The 21,292-nt window shown below is 28.0% G+C and overlaps 1 protein-coding gene across 2 annotated transcripts; it reads right to left on the bottom strand.

Annotated features, from left to right (window-relative positions):
• Window positions 1-296: 296 nt before the first annotated feature.
• Window positions 297-6,741, bottom strand: LOC126676221 (probable pectate lyase 12). Of its 2 annotated transcripts, none has more exons than XM_050370380.2 (5): window positions 6,363-6,741; window positions 4,628-5,091; window positions 2,794-3,242; window positions 1,221-1,429; window positions 297-687 (listed from the first exon to the last, which is right to left on the bottom strand). In XM_050370380.2, exons 1-5 carry the CDS (start codon window positions 6,494-6,496, stop codon window positions 480-482), a joined length of 1,464 nt encoding a protein of 487 aa, XP_050226337.1. In that variant the 5' UTR covers window positions 6,497-6,741; the 3' UTR covers window positions 297-479. The 2 variants fall into 2 exon arrangements, with proteins under 2 accessions (XP_050226337.1, XP_050226338.1); XM_050370381.2 differs by having other exon boundaries at window positions 2,794-3,236; window positions 6,363-6,739.
• Window positions 6,742-21,292: the final 14,551 nt, after the last annotated feature.

Below are 21,292 nucleotides of genomic sequence, written 5' to 3'. Positions count from 1 at the left end.
AAAAATGACTAGGAATACTTAAATTATAAAAAAAAAACAATAAAAGTTTAGATATCAAGTAATCTTTTTTCCAATCAACAGTTTAATAGTTAAAGTAAAAAAATAAACAGAATGTGTATTGATGCTTGACATATGATGCTTGATGCAGAAATTTAAGCTGATAATCTTGCAAGTAGCGGCAAGCATTCGGTTTGAATTGAATCAAACCAATCAAGTCAAATTTTTTATAAAATTGAATCAAACTGATTTTTTTTAAGGATTTAGAGTTTTCCAAACTAAACCTAAGAAAAAAAACATAATGTCAAAGTGAACGTAACTAAATTTATCGATTCAGTTCAGTTAATCGATTTGAGTCAATTTTCGCATACTCCTGCTTGCAGGAGCTGGAGACAAAGATAATGTACAATTTTGTTTTGGTCTTCGAAGCTGATTTGAATTAAAAGGAAGAAAAATTACAAGTAGTTCATCACCTGCTAATGCTATAACATAGAAGTGAGGGTTATAATGCGAAAAGATGCGAAGCAAGAGATTGCAATCAAAAGAAAAATTAGAACATTGGCCGGAGATGGTGACATTGTAGAACTGCTTCCTGAATAATCGTAGAAAAAGTCGTCGGTCCCTGAGTCTTGGCCGGTTTCACCGGCGCCGTCATTGGCTCCGGTGCTCCACTTTCCCAGGTTGTTGTCCCTGTTCATTCAATATTATATGTTTCATGCCATAATCACAATGCCAAAATTGAGTTCATTTACTTTCTAATTTTGGTTGCTAGAATAGCATTTTATTGTTATTAGACCAATGCAAACTTCTATTGTATCATGTGTTCAATTATCATACATATAATAATAATATTAATTTTAATATTTTGACAGTTTATAACAAATTCAATCATTTTAAAAGATCAAATTTTACCAACCTATATTAATTAATTCTAACCTTATTTTTGATTCAATTTCTATCAAAAGGGAACTTAATTAATGAGGAATTTATTCTCTTTAATACTTGATAAATTAAAAATAAAATGCAAGTTTTCGGGAAGTTAAAAAGTAAACCAATATTAACTATATTCCGGACAATGACTTTATGAGTAAATAACTTTCCGGCACTTATATTTTTTTGGGAAGTATATAAATTGTAAAACAAGGGAGGCCTATTATTTTATAATTTTAAATTGAATTAAACTCAATTTGGTATTTTTTTTCCAGAAAGAAATGAAAAATTACCTGCCACCAACACCAAGAACACCAGAATGCAAAGTGAGAAGATCAATGAGAGCAGCAGATTTGGGGTCAGTACTGTAAGCCTTCTCATACTTAACCTCTAAACCTTGGCCAGAAGCTATGAAGAAAGCTCCATTCACCAATATATCTCCTTCTGATCTCCAATTCCATCCCTTCCATTCCCCCTCCTCTGTCTCCACTCTCTTTGTCACCTGCATGTACAATCATTATTATGTTATGTTCTTTACATAATTACCTAATTAATTCAAAAAAAAAATCCCGATTTGGTTCAGGTTTTACTTATCGGTTGTACTTTTTTTATCTATACCTTTCATTTTATAAAGAAAAGTGCAAATTCACCCAATTGTCACTACAAAAAAAGTGAGTTTTAGCAACGGTCTATTACAACGACCATTAAAATCGTTACAATACATATACCTTTTATAACGATTATTTTAATGTCGTTTCTAAATATAATTATTTTACAACGCCTAATAAAATCGTTATTAAAAGTTATACTTTTAGCAACGACTTAATTCATATCGTTTTTAAAGATAAATTTTTTACAACGACTAATCATGTCATTGTAAGTTATTTGCTTTACCAACGATTTAATATTTGTCGTTTTTAAATATTATCATTTCACAACGACAAATAATTTCGTTGCTAAAAGAAAGAAGGAATATTGAAAATCCCACATTGAAAATAAGTGAAATGAGAATGATGCATTCTCACTATAAAACAAACCCACCCTTCACTTAAAAAATAATTTTTATTTTTGTTGTAATATATCAATCAAAAAGTAAAAAATATTAAATTTTAATAATAATTGTATTTTAAATTATAAAAATAAAAAAAAATCTAAAATTATATAACATATTTAAATAATAATTAATATTATAATGTTTTGACAACGACTTTTTATAGTTACTAATAACTTTTAACAACCAATTTTATAGATTTTGTAAAACCTATAGCAACGACCATTATTTAAAAAAGTCGTTATAAAAAACATTACATTACGCCAACACGCACAACCACATTTGTCGTTGTTAAAAATTTTTAACAACCATATTTTAGGTTTTCACAACGACAACTCACGTTTTCAAAAATCAAGTTTCTTGTAGTGTGTTGAAATGAACTTGATAGCATATCAATTTATTTTTATTTAGACATGAATTCCAGAATTATTTGCATATTAAATCTCGACTTTTTAGATTTATAGTGATTTAAATATATTATTTAAAACGTTACATCACACATCACATTCTTCTTAAATTTTACATTTCCTCGCACGTTTCCATTTTCCACGAAATATAAAGGTGCAAAATGTGTACTAAAATAATATTGTTTTATATAAAACGATGCCTGAATATAGAAGTGTGCTATAAAATGTTAAATTTAAAAAGAATGAAGTGAGTAATGCAACATTTTAAGCAACCGGTTGAAATCACTACAAATGTAAAAGATCAGAATTTAATATGAAAATTGTCCTAAATTCATAGATCGGTAGTTTTTTATCTTTTAAAAAAATTCACCAAAAAAAGTGAAAAAAAAATCAAGAAATAGTAGTTACCTCCTTGGCATTACGATTAGAAGGAGCAGTGTATCGATTGCCTTGACTATTAATGGTGGGATTACCACTGCCACCAATAGCATACATTTCCCATTGGGTAAAATCATTATTAACCACATGAATATATCCTCTTCTACACCTTGGCATTCTCTGCACTAATTTCTCTCCAAAATGGTTAAAAGCTATGGTCACTTGCATTCCTGAATCAGGCTCATAATCATCACTGTGACCTAATAGCATCACCTCATTGTGATGTGAGAACAAATTGTTTGATATTGTTATTCCTGTTGATCCCATTACTGCATCTATCAACCCATCCTTGCAATGTGATAGCGAACAATGATCTATCCATATGTCATGTGATCCGAAAATCGAGATTCCATCTCCGTCCGACTCCGTTCGGTGCCCGTAATGAGTTGGGCTCGATCGTACGTTCGCGTTGCCTGAAACTTAGAATTCAACGTAAATGTCTTATTTAAATCAACATGAGTCTGAATCAAGTAAATAAAAATGAACCTTAATCAAATATTGAAATGATTTATTTTTCAATTTTATGAATGATTTTAGTACTATTTTAAAAAAAAACGGCTCATTTTAAAATAAAACTAATGTTTTGAGCAGTGTTTTAAAAACCGAACCGGTGAGGCCACCGGTTTCCGGTTCAACAGGTTCAATGACCGAATCAACCGGTTTAACAAATTAAAAAAAATACAATTTTTTTTTGGATTCGCCGCTTTTTTACCGGTTCGACCTCCAGTTCACCGGTTCAACACCAAATTTTTATCGGTTCAATCCGGTTCGAACTGGTCCAACCCGGTTTAATAAAAAATCCGGGTTTTTTGCTGTTTTAGACCGGACCACAGGCCGGATTTCGGTTTGAACGGCCGGTCCGGTCCGGTTTTTAAAACACTGGTTTTTCAGTACTTCTCTTTTCAAATAAAAGGAATTCAGTTTGGCATAATGTGAGATCTTGGGCGTTCTTTTAGGATTTTAAGGACCCACATTTGTCTTGATCTTACTTTAAGGACCCATTTTTTTATTCAGCTTACCTTAAGGACCCACATAAACAAAGTAAAAAAAAAAAGTGGAATTGTGTATTTTTAATCATAACATTAGCTCTAATTCTGTTTTTCTTTTTCCTTTTGGCTAAATTATCCAAAAATGCCTCATATTTTTGACTTTTTTTTATTTTTTTGTCCAAACTTTTAAAATCGTCAATTTTAGCCAATTTTTAAAATTTTCAATTTCAATTTTAGCGATTTGTAGTGGATAAATGCCCTTCATATTGTTCCAATTTGTCTTTCTATCATCAAAATTTCAAATATGGGCAAATTTATACTTTTTTCCGGTTCAATTTAAATAAATGGCTATAATTAAAATTGGAAATTAAGAAATAGACTAAAATTTATGATTTTAAAAATTTAAACCATGAACGAAAAAGTCAAAAATATGAGGCATTATTCAATAATTAAGTCTTTTTTTTACCCCAAATTCACTCTTGCATCTTTCGTTCAATGACAGTCATAATTAACTCATAAGCATGTTACATGACAATAATAGTACTTAACTAGTCATTTAATTTATTTAATTCGGTTATAATGATAAATAAAATAAAATATAATAAATAAAATTATAAATTCAGTAATTTGGTAGCCAAATTAACATCTTTTATTAACGAACTAACTAAACTAATTGAAATAGGTTAGTTAAACCAGTTAATCTAGTTTAATCGATCATTTGCTCACCCCGCAGCTGTATTTACCCGATATGAACATTAAAAAATATTTATATTTAGCGCAAAGAAAAGAACAAAAACCAAAAAGATTGATCATACCTGACTGAACACAATGGTGAATGTGAATGTTGTGAATAATAACATTACTAATATACTGCAGAGTAATGCAGCCACCTCCCACAATATGCACATTAGCCCCACGTCCATCAACGGTCTTGTAGCTATTAAAAATCAGCTCTTGCTTTAGCTTAATCAGCATATTACTAGGAAACACTATCCATAACGGCTCTTCTTGAATCACTGCATATCTTAACGTTCCTGGCTTTGGATTAACTGCGTCGTCGTCGGACGAGTCGGTTACGAGGTAAAACTCACCGTTTTTTCCTCCCATTGCGTACTGGCCGAACCCGATCGCACAATCGGCTAGTCGTTGGCGATTGCTGGGCCAGTCGGGGTCACATTTCCAGCAATCGTCTATTGGATTGCCCGTATGGCATGTAGTTATTTGGTCTTTTTGAGATAGGTTTAGCATTTGCCTCCTTGACATGGAACCATTTACTCTTCTGTACATGTTAAAAGGACGAACTAATTGAAAAAATAAATCACAATAGTAAAATAGAAAAAAATATTAAAATAGTTTAAGATCGGTGAGTTTTTTTTTTAAAATTCCGCTTTTTCAGTTTGTTTACATTTTATATCTAAAATGTTTTTACTTTACACGCTATATATCAAAGATATATATCTTGAAGGTTAATAATGTATATATATATATATATGATGTATTGTTTATTGAAAAAAAAAAAAGTAAAAGAGTAAAAAGTGAATTTTTTAAATTTAAATCGTATTTATGAAAATTTAGAGTTTTTTTATAGTTTTGTAGTTTTTCCAATGAAATAAGATAATGCTATAGGGGCATGTATTGAACCGAATCAAATCAAAAATTGTTGGTTGGGTTCTTAGTTTTCAAAACAACCAAACCCCGTATATAACATTATTTTTTTAACAGTAACATTAGTATTCAAATATTAAAATGTATGATATTCCATAACTTAGTCTAGATTTTATAACTAATTATAATAGGCTAATCTCTTGAAAATCCCTCACCTTTCAATCCCCCTTCGTTTACACAGTTAATATCTCTTAATTGTTTATTTTTCTTTAATTTGAAGCAGAAGGTAAAAGTAATTCTTCACGTTATTCAAAAAGAGCATATAAACTCATTAAGATTTTTTGACGACATAAATTTTCAATGTTTTCAAATGGTGAAAATAAACCCCATACTTGAAAAAAAAACACATAAATAATTTAAAATATAAGGAGCAAAGTGTCAAAACATAAACTAAAGGGACTTAAGTGCCCTTTTCAAAAAGTTAAAAGAAGCTTATTGCAACGTTTAAAAATATTGAGAACCTAAATAACAAAAACAAAACTAAAAGAGCTAATTACTCACACATTTTGGTAAAGCTGAAAATCAAAGTGAAGCAAACCAATTTTTTTTTTTTTTTGATGAATAAGCAAACCAAATTTTACGCTTTTAATTTGGTTTAGTTTCTATTTCCTTCAAAGATTTCTGACATTTTCACTATGAAACCGAACCAAAATAAGCAAACTAAAATGTAAAACAAACTCACTAATCATAAATGCTGTCAAAACTAAAAAGACTAGGCAGAAAGAAAGAAAATTTTTCTTGGAAGAAACTGAAAAAACCAAGAAAAACAGCAAAACGAAATGCACTAAACCATTAACCATCAACTTTATAATTTCAAAAACTAAAAAATCTAAGTTCTTTAAAAATAATCGGAGGCAAGTAATTTAAGAAAGTATAATGCAGTACCTTTGAAGATCCTGAACAACTTGTTCAGGATTGGGATGAGGAGTGGGAAATGTAAGGTTGGAATAAATAGCAAATCCAAGCTGAGAAAATGAGCTCAGAAGAAGAATAAACACAATGTAGCTTCTTTCCAACATTTTTTCTCAAATGTTAAATTAATTTTCTCCCTCTAAATTTTTTGATTCGACTCTATTCTCTCTCTAGAAATTTAATAGTCTTCATTTGGTGATGAGTGTGTTGATATATAATCATGAAATTACTGAACTTTTGGGGTTCATTTATTCATTAGGAAAGAAAAAAGGGAGTGAGTGAGTGACTGTGTTGTGGTTTTTCCACTCGGAGAATCTCGAGGAAAAAGGTGGTGTCATTTTTCTTTCAGGTTTTTATGTCTAATTCTAAAGTTTTTAGCAGCCTGAAATTTGAGTGAGCAACTCGTTGATTTGGTTAAAAATCAACCTATTTTACTACTCCCTCCGTCCCGTAAAGATAGAAAAAGCACCCATTTTATAAGAATTAAGAAAGTAGTTATTTATAGGTAACTTGTGATAATTTGTCTAAATTATCCCCTGTAATCAATTAGTTATGTACATTTCCCAAAGCCACTTTACTAGTTATAGCACTTATAATTCATTTATTTATCTTTTCAAAATATGCATTTAATGTTTTATGATAAGCATGTAGGGATATTTTGATAATTTTTGACTTAATTAACTCCACTTTTTCTATTTTTATGGGACAAAAAAAGGTGGTACTTTTTCTATCTTTACGGGACGGAGGGAGTAATATCTAATTAATTACTACTACAATTTTTAATTTCTCCAACTGAACCGATTAAACCATTAATTTTAACGGAAACTGATTTAACCAAATCAATTACTACTATTTAAGGTGTGAGGTAGTAATGTATTTCAAAAGACATTAATGGGCGTTTAGTTCAATTTTTTAGTGGCATTTTTAACTTTTGTTTTTTTTATAAAACTCTACTTAAGTGTTTAGTAAAGTTTTTCTAATAGTAGCTCTTTTTGGGAGATTTTTAAACTTTCAACGGTTGTCGTAGACAAAATTTCATTTTAGAGCTTTTTGCCAACATTTGTTAGTTGTTTATAATTTTTTAAATGAAATTATCTTTATTAAATTTTTTTTATAATATATAAATTTATTTAAATTATTTTTAAATACTCTAATCATTTATAAATTATATAAAATTATTTTATCTATATTAGAGTAGCTATGATTTTCAATAATATTTTAAATAAATTATAAGTTTCTCAAAAAATATATAAATAATTTAAAATTACACTACTAGAAAACAATCTTATAGTAATGGATATTTCTGTCGCTAAAATGCTAAAATACATCTATATATCACTTTCCCGCCACTAAAAGATTGAACTCCATTGCTAAATCGGAATTTTACTGTCGGTAGATGTTGCCTCTTATATATAAAAAATTAACTCTAATTTTTTTTGTTAGTTTAAATATAATATAATATATCTTTAATTTAATAAATAAAAATAAAAATTGTACTCTTTAAGGTTATTTTATATTTAAACATCAACATTTATCAAATTTTATTAAATACGTACAGTCTATTAGATTTCTACTACGAGCTAACTGCTATTCGTTACAAGAAACAGCTGAAACAAACAGGTTTTTCAGTATTTTGCTAAGGTTATAAAATTAAAAATTTACACGAGAGTTAAAAATCATTAGTCTCCATATAAAAAACCTAGCACCATGTTATAATTAGTAAAAAGACGAGGATATTATTAGAAGGGAATGGCCTCAATAATCAGTATTCAAAGGGGCAATGGCAAACAATGAAGCCAAAAGTGTCTATTCTTTAGTTTCATTAATCTTTTAGTAACACAAATATCCCAGGAATATCTTTAACTTCATATAAATTTTAAAAATATATTTAAATTTTTGATAATTCATAAATTTTCATTTATATACTTATAAGCATTTATAAATAATTAAAAATTATTTCCATGGTGTATTATTAATTAAAAATCATTAAAAAATGAGATTCTGATTTTTTTATTTTTAAAATAAATAAATAAATAAGCAATTCAAAATTGTGGATATTCTTTTGAAGTCGATTAGGACTGGAGGAGGAAGCATGTTGTAACTTAATTGTATAAGTCTAGAAAGGTATTTTAACCAAATGTAACATTTTCTTTGGTCTATTTAAAATTCCTAAAACAGAAAAATAAATAAAAATAATTATTTAATTGTATTTGAAAAAGTTGAAACACCACTATGAATGAATAAAAAGCTCAAGTATCTAAACAGTAGATTCGTGAAAGTTTAAACATTGTTAGTATAAATTCGCCTTTTAAAACCTATAATTAAGGTATATATAGTATGAATATTGTTGCGGTTGTGCGGGCGCCGATGGAGCTTATTGCATGTATTTCTCTTCTTTTGATGGAAATGGAGGATACAATAAAGTAAAGCCAAAAGGACAGAAAATTACTATTACCCATTAACTAAATGTGTCTGTTTTTTCCTGTTTTTGTCCCAAAATTTATGAATCTCTTGTGGGGCTCTAGGCTTACATTTCATAATAATCAAAATTAGGCATGGGAAGAAGCTATGGTTGTTTCACTCCAATTCTGTCATTACTACTAATTTCACTTTCATATTCTATTTAGTTTTTTAGCAACCAAACCGGATTGGTCGGTTTCATTGGTTCGACCGCAAATTGGGTGTTAGTTCGTTATGGATCTATTATAAAAATAGAATTATATTGTGAGATTAACCGCTGTAAAATAGCAGAAAATTAATTAGAAAATCAAGCTTAGAAAAAAATATATAAAATCAAAAAAATGGTAGATATTTTTCTAATGTCTAAATCTAAAAATAAAGCCAAATAATGTTTTGGATGTATTAATCTGCCTCACACTCTTAAATTTTACAAGTTGTAACTTGTCTATTTATAGAGTTCAAAATATGTCAGAATAATAAAGAATCTAAATCCCAATAGGATTAAACTTTCTTTCCCTACACTCTGACCAACAATTGGTATACTTAATATCCAACACAGATTAAGATAAATTACAGTTTTAAACTAATGAGAATTTTAGAATAATCCTAATAATCTCCCTTTTAACTAGAATTCTCTTGCATCTTCAACAAAAAATAAGACTCTATCTTCTCCACTTTACCATAACCGGTTACTACAATTGAGGAATTCCAAACAAGTCCATGAACATCTTGAACTTGTCAATGCAAAATGACAGAAAAGATAAATTAATTAACTTATCAACCAATTAGCACGCGGTTGCGAATTTGTTGGCCTTGATTATGACAATGTCATTAGTCGAATCTGGCGAAAGAGGCGAATTCGTAACTGATCCACCAATCTCATACAAACAACCAACTTTATGAGCTTTCAATAACACCACGACATATTTCACAATATCTAAAATCCAATTCTTGTCATAAACTCATATCCATAAATTTCTACATTAGATAGAGAGGTGAGATTATTACATATTTCAGGAACATATCGATCGTTGATAAATGTTCTAACTTCTCCATCATGCATCTTGATCTTTGACTGAAACACTGCCCAAAATTATGCAAGTTTGACTGTTGACCATAACACCAACTCCGCTATCAACTCTGTTGTAGTCGGAAAGCCAATCGAAATTGGGACAAATGTGATATGAACAATCCGAATTTGCATAAAATTTTGAACTAATATATTTATACTGCACTTTTGGACCAAGCCGGTTCTCTGGGTTAAACCGGTTGTAATTCGCTGAGGTGGAGGTCATTTTACACCAATGAATGAGTGTCACCTCAGCACCGTGCATGAATTTGAGAAAAAATGGTAATTCGTGCATGAAAATGAGAAAATTTTAAACTACATGATTAAAATAAAAAAAACGTGTAAAATTCGTGATTTTTTTTGACATTAACTGTTAAAAAAATTATGTTATATAATTATATTTATTTTATATTTAACAAATAGAATCGGCGGCGGCCACACCGGATCGATAATCGATTTAATTTTAAAAACATAATGCTATGATTACTATATTTAATTATCTTTATTAGTTGAGGAAAAATAACATCTCAATTTTCAAATAAATACATATCTAAAATCTTATACATTTCAAATTTAAATTTGTTATTTTTAATTATAATTCTCTCTGTCTCAAAATATTTATTGCATTTGAGAATATTTATTTTGATCCATGATATTTATCATTTTAGAATATCAAAAAGCATTAATTGTTATTTTTCTATGTTTGTTCCCATTAATTTATTGAAAGAATATAATAAACAAATAAGAATAGTAATCATAAAAAAATAAAATCAACTCTAGAAATAAAATCAATTTTACAAATAAAAAAATTCAATATATAATTCGTAAACTAAAAAAAATGTCGCCCATCGTTTTTTTAAATTGCATTTAGTTTTAATTTTTTATAATTATGAGTTTTTTTGATAAACAATTTTAGTTTATTTATTTTAAAGTTCTTTTATTCTTTCACTCATTTTATCTTTAAATTTTTCAGTTTAACCCATCTGATTTTTATTTTTAAAAAATTGGTTTGTTTATTGATGTGGTAGCTCAGTCAGCCTTCTTTTATCCCATCAACATAATTATGTCTCAATCTTTTTTTTTCGGAAATTGAAATGGTAAAATTTATAAATTTAGATGTCAAATAGATTAAACTGAAAGATAAGAGTCAGATAAGAAAATAAATATAAGTTTGAAGGTTAAAAGACGTACTTCCTCCGTCTCATATAGATAGGTCAAATTGAATTTGTGCGGGAACTAAAAAATAGGAGGTAAATTAGGTAGTGTTGATTAACTTGTTATTATAACCTTAGATTAATTATTTAGACATGTTAAATAGTTTTAATTATATATTTCGAAAACTTTAATTGTTTATTAAGCTTATAAATAATTTTGAAACACTAAACTTGCTATTAATATTTGTATGAGGGGCAAAATTGACCTCTCTATTAGACTAACAAAATTAAAATGGAAACTTTGTTCATATTTTGATACGCCCAAAATAGCAATTTGGTCTATTTTGTAGGACGGAAGGAGTATTAAACCTTTTATCGTTTTCTTTTTGGACTAACCTATTTAAAGGTCTTTCAACTCTACGTTTTTAGTTTATCAAGTCCTTAAACTTTCATTTAATTTTATCTGGTCCTTAAATTTTATATTTTTAGTTTATCAATCTGAACTTTCATCCTTTTGAAATCCGAGAAAGCGAAAAAAAAAATACAAAGACCAGATAAGACCAAATGAAAGTTCATGTACTAGATGAATTAAAAACGTAAAGTTCAGGGATCATATATGACTAAATGAAAATTTAGGGACCAAATAAAATTAAATAAAAATTTAAGGAACATATAAATTAAAAATATAAAGTTCAAAAACCTTAAAATGGCTTGATCTTTTTTTTTTTTAATGTTGTAATAGTCTGGAAAAGCACCTCTAAAATGTAGGTATGTGTATATTCTTTTCCTCTTCAGCATGCAAAGCAGAAATACTCTACTGCTATAGATTATCAAAAGAAGAAATAAAACAAACACAAATTATTGAAAAAGAGAAAAAAGGTAGAAAGTGGTGCACACTCTCTTTAGCTAAAATTGGGCCAGGTTATTGAAATGTTTTGAGAAAATTAGGAAAAATACTCTCTTCTTAAAAATAATAGGATTTCCTACCTCAAGAAGGAAAAGATAGAGAAAATACCTCACCTTTTTACTATAATTATTTTTTTACTCTAAGACATATTTATATTATAATTATATCTACTTTTTATTATTATTTTACTCTAATTATATTTCTTTTACTCTAATAATATACTATCTGTCACTTTTTTCTCTTTTTCTTTCTTTTCTCTTTCTTCTTCTTTTTTTTTCTCTGCTTTCTTTTTTTTTCCGCCATTTTTTTTCTTCTTCTTCTTCTTCTTCTTCTTTCTTCTTCTTTTCTTCTCCATTTTTATTCTTTTTTTCGTCATCGTTCCTTCATCGATCCGTTGTCGCTCCGCCATCGTTTCGTCGTCGCTCCGCCGTTCTTTCATATTTGATTTTAGCGATTTTTTTCTTAATTTGTGGTGATAAATACAATTCATTTTAACTTTCAGATCTAAATAAACTAATCTTGATTTTTTTTAATTTTAGATCTAAAAAGCTGCATGAAAAACGATTTTATGATGAAAAAAACGATTTTCTGCAAACAAAACAGCATCTGATTATCATATGAGTATCACTGCATTATCATCACATTATCATAACACTGCAGAAAAAATTATTTTTTTTTATAAAAAAACAGCCTCTGATTATCATATGAGTATCACTGTATTATCATGTAGTTATCATAACATTGCGGGAAAAAAAATTCTGCATAAAATAATGTTTGATTATAAAATCGTTATCATAATAATATCATATTTCGTTATCATAACATTATCATATGATACCGAGATGATGATATTTTATGGTATCAAGATGATAATGTTATTATAATATCTATGATTATGTTATGATAAAGCAATATTTGATTATCATGTCAGTATCAGTATATTATCATGTTGTTATCATAACACTGCAGTAAGATAACTAGATGATAATGAAATATGATAATGTTATGATAATATCTATGATTATGTTATGATAAAACAGTATCTGATTATCATCTCAGTATCAGTATATTATCATGTTGTTATCATAACACTGCAGTAAGATAACTAGATGACAATGAAATATGATAAGATTATGATAATTGGATGATAACGTGCGCTTAGAGAAGGATTTATGATAACCAGATGATAACGGAGTAAAATCATAAATATTTTTAAACCCAGAGTAAAAACATAAAACGTGAGGTATTTTCTGCAACTTTTCTGTGTTGAGGTAAAATGTGCAAATATTTTCATTTTTGAGTAAATACCTAAACTTCCCGAATGTTTTCTAAATTCTTCAATTACTGTTGACATGTAGGGTTTAAATTTTGTCATATATATTAAAAAAATTATCATAAAATATATTAATAATTCTTACAGTCTAGCTTATAATCTTTTATAACTATTTAGTAAGGTGTGCAAAAATTGAACTTAAATGAATAACCATATCAAAACAACAAATTCAATTTGATATGATAAATTTTTTTGACATTTCAATTCAATTTGGTTTTCAGAATAAAAAAAATTCAATTAAATTTTAGTGCAAACTAAACTAAAAGAATGAGCTAAACTAAAAAAAATAAACTGAGGCGATTTAATTGGTTCGGTTTTGAATATTAATTTGTTTTAGTTAAATTTTGGTACAAACAAAACTAAAAACATTGAGCCGAATTAAAAAGATAAACTAAACTGAATTGTCCGGTTTGATTTGAAACTTTTATATCATTTAAAATTTAATTCATTTTGATTTGAAAATTTTATACCCTTTGATTCAATTTCATTTCAAAAGAATTATTCAATTCTATTAATTCAAATGCACAATCCAAGAAAACTACTCCGATTAGTGAATTGAAAAGAGTAGATATATTAATGGAGTTTTTGTTGTTAAAAATGATAATCGACTCTTTAAAGTCTCAATTGTTAATTTGCTAGCTACGGAAACGTGCTTTGAATTTATAACCTTCTAATGGATTTAGTGGTGTTTTTGCCATCCAATTTAAGCTTACATTGGCTATTATGCTCTCCTGATGAGGCCCACCTAAATAAAGATTCACTTTTGACTATAAATTTCAATTGTAGGACCAAAGCATATATAAATAGAAATAATGGTATGTAGGGTCATATTAGCCTTTAGCCGTTGCGCCCTTAACCTTTTTGTCAAAGTTTTTCAGTTCTTCTGCATCCTCCTGTCTTTGGCTTGGCTCATATCTCAAGTTATTATTGGATATGCAAAGTCAAGATTTCTAGGTTCAGTTCAGATGTCATCTTTTTCTCTCCTCCAAACTTATCCATATCATAATATTTTTTATTTACCGAAAATGAATAAAATTTATTAAAATGATAGAATACAAATAGTATAAAAATCATAATCAAATTTGAGTAACATTTAATCCGAATTGCATAAAAAAATTCAAAAAAACAAGTAGAATTTTAGTGAAGCTACTGCTAGAGGGACAAGGTGGAGTCAGAATTAAAATTTAAAAGGGATCAAATATATATAAAATTTTATATTAACTAGTTTCGCGTTACGTGTTATGCACGTGACTCGTAGTATAACTCGTCGCTTTATGTATTAATTAAATATATTATGATTATATCAATTAATTTTAATTATAATTGACATAAAATTAATTTAATAATATATATAACTAAATTTTTATCTTTATTTTATAATAAGAATAATTGAAAATGAGAATAATAAAATTAAATATATAATTTCCGTAAATTGAAAACTCGTAAATACACATATTAATGTAAAACTAAATTTTCCTTGAAATAAACTGCACCTGATGTCATCTTTAGTTTTATTATAAGTTATATATTAGTTAATTAAAAAGAATTAATGAGCAAATTGAAAATATTTTTTTAAAGAAAGAGAACAAAGTTAAGATATGCAATGAAAAATATATTTGTAAGACTTTGAACTGCAGAAGGAGGCAAACTTCTAATCATTAAACCACAACTCACTAAAAACCTTTATAACGGATTATGTATATCTATTATAAATAGGAAACTATAATGGTAAACATTTGTTTTAAAATATAAAATGTAATGAAACTAATAGTTAGACTTTGAGTTTTACAAGAATTTAGCTATCTTTATTTATAACTTATAATTAGGAGATTATTTAGCTACCTATTCTAATTAGAACTTTAATTATGATAATGATTAATTAAATAACTAATTAGTTAATGACTATAAAACCTTTATTTAGTAGTAAACTGAAAAGGATTATTCAGTAAATTTGCCTGTCTCCACCCCCATCCGTGCTTTTATATATAGTATAAATAATTATTTTTCGTAAAAAAATAAAATTGCTGGGATGTTTTGGAGGGAAAAAAAGCCTAGGGAAGTTAATTATACAACAATTTAACCTGACAACTAATTTAGTTTTTGTACAAAAGGAAATATTAAGGATTTTTTAAGGAAAAAAAATGTTGGAAGGGGCCTTCGGACATATGCTCTAAACTTGTTCATGGGCTTGAGTATTCTGTCCAAGCCCACACCCTAACGTCATGTTTGAATAGTGATTTTTCGTTTAAAATATGGCCCGAGCCGAAGCCCGAAAAAATATGTCATTTTATGGACGGGCTCGGAATTTTAATTTTATACTATTCTTCACGTAAGCCGGATAAAGTTTGGTTCGAGCCCCAATCCGAAAAAAGCCTGCAATTTTATGGGAGGTTTGGGCTTTTAGTTTTATGTAATTCTTTAAGTAAGTTCAAATTCTTTGACCCGATCCCGCATATATATAGAATGTAAGGGTTAGATTGAATAGAAAATTAGGAAAAGTTAAAAAATACTTGATTTTGTTAAAATAATCTTAAAAATATTTATCTTCGTTTTTATTTGCGGACAATACTTACAAAAAATAAATAAATTGCACCTAACACTTGATTTAATAAAAACATTAATCCTAACACTTAAAATCTTATTTCTCTAAACCATAAATCCTAAACCCTAAAACCTACCAAACCCTATACTCTAAATCATGCTAAATCTTAAACCCTAAACCATGCTAAACCTTAAACCATGTTAAACCCTAAACCCTATATCCTAAATCTTAAACCCTAAATCATACTAAATCCTAAACCCTAAATCATGCTAAATCCTATGTCCTAAATCTTAAACACTAAATCCTAAATCATGCTAAACCCTAATCCTAAATCCTAAACTCTAAAATTTTAAAATCTAAATTCTAAATCTTAAAAAATGGAGTTAAATGTTGGATGAATAAAAAAATGGAGTTAAATGTTGGATGAAATAAAAAAATTCGATTAAGTGTTGGATGAAATAAAAAAGTGGAATCAAGTGCTGGATGGAATAAAAAGGTGGAATCAAGTGCTAGATGAAATTAAGAAGTGGGATCAAGTGTTGACAGAAAAAAAAAGATGCTCAAATATTTTTAAAATTATTTTTGATAATCAAGTGTTGGGTGTAATTTCTTCTAGAAAATTTGAAGTCCGAAACGGCCTCAGGGCAGGCTTGCACTAACATAAAAGAAAAAGCCCGCCCAGCCCATGAACATGCATGTAATCCATTTCTGCTAGAGGAAGATCAAGTCTGAACTGCCGAAAATTAGTCAAAAATAAATTTAAATGGCTCACATATTATTTAGACCAAATTGAAAAAAAATATATATAATTACATTATTAGTCATATTACAAATTTTAGCCTAGGAAAGAAAGAACTAATCAAAATAAAACGAGTTAAATAACAAATTTCGCACAGTATCATAAAATATCGGCTTAATATTTTAAAAAATCCCGATCTTTTAACCCCTTCTCGATCCTACCCTGATGTTGAAAACTTATCACTTTTACCCTATTAATTTTGTATTTTATCGTTTTAATTGTATCCCAATTTCTTTAATTTTTGTCAATTTTTTTATTTAAATGATGAAACCATTCAATTAACCATATTTAAAGATAAAAATAAATTCATTTTCATTAAAAAAAATACAAATAAGTCTTTTATTTTTAAAAACTAACTAAAAAATATAATCAAATTAAAACTAATTAAAATTCTTAATTATGTTAACTATATTTAAATAAATTTTAAACATGTACAGTTAATATACGCTATACATAAAGAACGTTTTTGAAATTTTTTGAAATAAAAAAAAATATCAATTTAATATTTCAGGGTACAATTGAGACGATAAAATACGAAATATGATAAAATTGATAAATTTTCAATGTCTGGATATGATTGAAAAGAGTTATAAGGTAAGATTTTTTTAAGGTATTAAATCTAAAATGCCACAATAATAGACAAAGTTTAGTTGAAGTGAAGAGTTTGATTATTAATCTCATTCGATTAAGCCGATATAGAGTTTGATTTGGTGTAACTTTATATCTATTCAAATAAACCATCAATAAATCCTTTTAGGCAACACAGCAGCCAGACATTTTGTTAAATATCAAAATAATTTTCATCCTTTAATTAATTCAAAGATCTTGGCCGGACCAAGAAATTTTGAATATATAATTTGAGAAAGCTTTAATAAATTTACTCTGATAGAGGATTTTTCATATGGAAATCCAAAAGATTTTGATCAAGTAAGGAGTCTTTAAAGATGTATCAGTAATAGACAAATAAAAATCGGAAAAAAATCCATATATAATTGAAGTATTAATTGATTATAGCTATATAATTACGTAGATATATATTTTCCATAAAATATTGTAGTCGAGAAATCAGAAATCGCACCCGAACATGTCAACTAGATTGACATCCTCTTAGCATATGCATCATCTTTCTCGCTACCAATCAAATAGAATAAATAAAAATAATAATAATACAATATTTCATTACAATTCACCATAGTGAAAAAGATATTCCCAAACTAATAAAGCCTAATAACCTGGATACTTAAAAAAGTAATCGAAGAGAAAAGTACTCCAACGAAGTGGCATCAAAACTGAATCAAACGTTCATGACAAAGGTTTATATGCATACACAAAGGGTGAAGGATATGATTTTATGAGAATTCATGAATTTAAATATACTAAAACCTTAATTTAAAGGTCAAATGTCTTAAAAAGGCCAAACCTTTCATAAAAATTTCACAAAAGTTCTGACCTTTTAATTTTGTCGATTTTGGCCAAAAACAAATTATTTGGTTTCAATTGTGGCCAACTCTCAATTTGATATCAATTTGCCTATGTGGAACCTATGTGACGTCTATGTGGCATGCCAAATATTGAAAGGTCAGGGCTTTTGTGAAACCAAATAATCCATTTTTGGCCAAAATCGACAAAATTGAAAGGTCAGGACTTTTGTGAAACCAAATAATCAATTTTTGGTCAAAATCGATAAAATTGAAAGTTCAGGACTTTTGTGAAATTTTTGTGAAAAGTTTGGCCTTTTTACAACATTTGGCCTAATTTAAATTACTAAATACTAAAATACTAATATTAATGCCCTTCATTGCATAACTTTTAAACATATAATTATATATACATCAAAATAAATAGAGTATTTTAAGGACTAGCTCTTGAAGATCCATCTTGATTATTTACATAACCTCCAAAAGATTGCCTAGGAAAGGCATGATGATTATTCAAATCTACTTCACCTTCCATTTCTGTAATATTTTCCGTCATCTCCAACCTCGCGATATCGATTCCTTTGCATTGAATCGCATGGTAAATATTATCTCCAGTCATCACCTTCATCCTTCTATTCAAGGCAATACTGAAATTTGTGATTGCAAGAAGAAACAACAAGAATGCTATGAATTTCATAGTGACAAAATATTCTATTTAATTCAACCTTTAGCTCATTTGTGGAAGACAAACTTATGTTTTGATCATGTGCTAGAAGGTGAAATACTTATAGAAAAGAATGAGAAAATAAGTGGGTGGAAAGAATAAATATATCTGATTGTGAAGGTCGAGTAAGGAAAAGCTATTGATAATTTTTTTAAAAATAGACTATATATTAATTAGTGTTTTATAATTGAATCGGGGACTGAACCGATGTGGCCATCAATTTACGAAAATCGATTCAACCACCGTTTAATAAGCTAAATAAAAAAATAATTAAATATAATACGTTTATTTATTTAAAGTTTAAATACGTATATAAAATTTTCATTAGAAAATAAATTTATATAAACTAATAAATAAATCAAACTCAAATTAGTAAATTAATATTAGACGGTTTTTATAATTTGTGTTCGCCTGGAAATATTCCGGACTCGAATCTTTGAATTTATAGTAGGAATCGGTTTGAGGTTTGATACTTTAACGAACCTATGTAGATATTTGCAGGGCTTGTTTGGTTAAATACACTTAACCATGTGATCTAATAGTAATAATATGGGAGCTACGAACTCAGACGAGATTAATACCAAAAACTACTCCTAAGTTAAAACAATCCGAAGATTGCGAGATAAAAAGCACTGGGCTTGGTTTTTGATTGATTGATACAAAAAAAATGAAACTCTAAGCTATTTATAGCTCCTTTTAATCGAAATTCCTAATTTAACTAGAATTAAAATTCTAAGAAGGAAAACACTCTTAACTAGCTACAAATTTTTAATAAGAAGAGGAATAACAAAAAACTAATAAAAAAAGGCTTTCTATTGGGCTTAAATCTCTAGTAAACTCATTTGATATCCTTGCCTAGCAATTTTTTGGGCCGGTGTAAACAATTTGTTATTGTTTTTCAAATTTTCTTCACTTTTTAAAAAAATTGAATGAAATTTATTCAGTTCAGTTCTGTACATTTCTCAAGACATTGACCTAAATGATTGATTGATGATTACATGTACACTGATAAGATATTTTTTGTATAGAAGTAACAACACCAAGTTAATGGTGCACTTTCTGGCCATTTCCTAACAAAAAAGATCCACCTTGCCATGGAAATGGGCCACTTAAAAATCATAACAATGTGATTTTTTAGAAGTTTGGAGAAGAAAATATAAAGTAGCACTTCAAAAAATTTAATGGGAAAGAAATCAATACTATAACATTCTTATGCTTATCAACATTAATTTACATAAAATGGAGAATTCGAAAATGGTATGATCATGATGAAACTCCATTTGCATTGGTGTGATATTTATTTATTTATTGGACTGAGGCAGACGTTAGATTATATAATGGAAAATAATTTGTGATCTCTCGAAGTATATGAAAAGAACTGGCTACTAGTCTAGACCCTCACTTATATTGACATATTTTTGCAAATATACGGATTTTGAACAAGTAGTAAAAGACAGTGAAGTTTGGTTATCGATCAACTAAACACCAATGTAATTCAACTTCAATATAAAAAGTGGATTTTTGATTGAATTAAAAATCTCGTTCAAGTCAATTTCACAACACATGATAGGTTAATTGGCCAAACTATACTAAGCACGCATAATCAACATACAACATCAATAAAAACCATACTTCACTGACTCAAATAAACAAAAGGCTAAATCCATCTACAGGCCCTTATACTATATTATTTTTGTTCAAAAAACCCCTGCACTATTTTTTTGTTCTTCAAGTCCCTCTACTTACATATTTTTTGATTTTCAGGTCCTTTTTTAGTTTTTTTCAGTCCCTCTATTTACAATTTTTTTGTTCCTCCAGTCCCTTAAAAGGACCTGAAAATCAGAATTTTGTCAAGTACAAGGACTTGAAGAACAAAAAAATAGTAAAAGGGCTTTTTGAATAAAAATGATATAGTACAAGGGTCTCTACATGGGTTTAGCCTAAACAAAATTCAATGTCAATCCCCAATCTAGGATTTAGTCACTTATCACTAGCAAAATTAATAGTAAAAATGATAAAAGAAATCACACGAAAAGAGTACAAACACATGAAAATGAGATTCCTAATATTGTTGACTCCATATAATTCATTCTTAAATCTCAAGTTTCTGATTATATATAATGATACACTATGCTAATCTATGCTAATATAATTTTTCTATATTACAAGTGAAGAAGAATTCATTTGATGAATTGGATCCGTTATATACTCTTTGTTTTCCAATTAGGGCTTTTCTTGATAAATGATATGCATATATAATATATTTGGTTATATATAATAATTTAATTAATTATTGTAATTAATTTATAAATTTAAACGTGTTTTATACGGGTTAGACGGGTTTAACCTGTTTAACCCGCTATTTAACCGTGTCATAAACGGATTGACCACATTTATGACCAAAACTCATATAAACTCAACTCGAACCCACTTAATTTCATATTGTGTTTTATCGTGTTAACGGGTCATGTAGAAAATTATCAGCCCTAATTATTTA

The sequence above is a fragment of the Mercurialis annua genome, linkage group LG4, assembly GCF_937616625.2.
Source record: "Mercurialis annua linkage group LG4, ddMerAnnu1.2, whole genome shotgun sequence".
Taxonomy (NCBI): Eukaryota; Viridiplantae; Streptophyta; class Magnoliopsida; order Malpighiales; family Euphorbiaceae; genus Mercurialis; species Mercurialis annua.
Note: the sequence above shows the minus strand (reverse complement) of the source record. Positions and strands in the feature narration are given on the sequence as shown.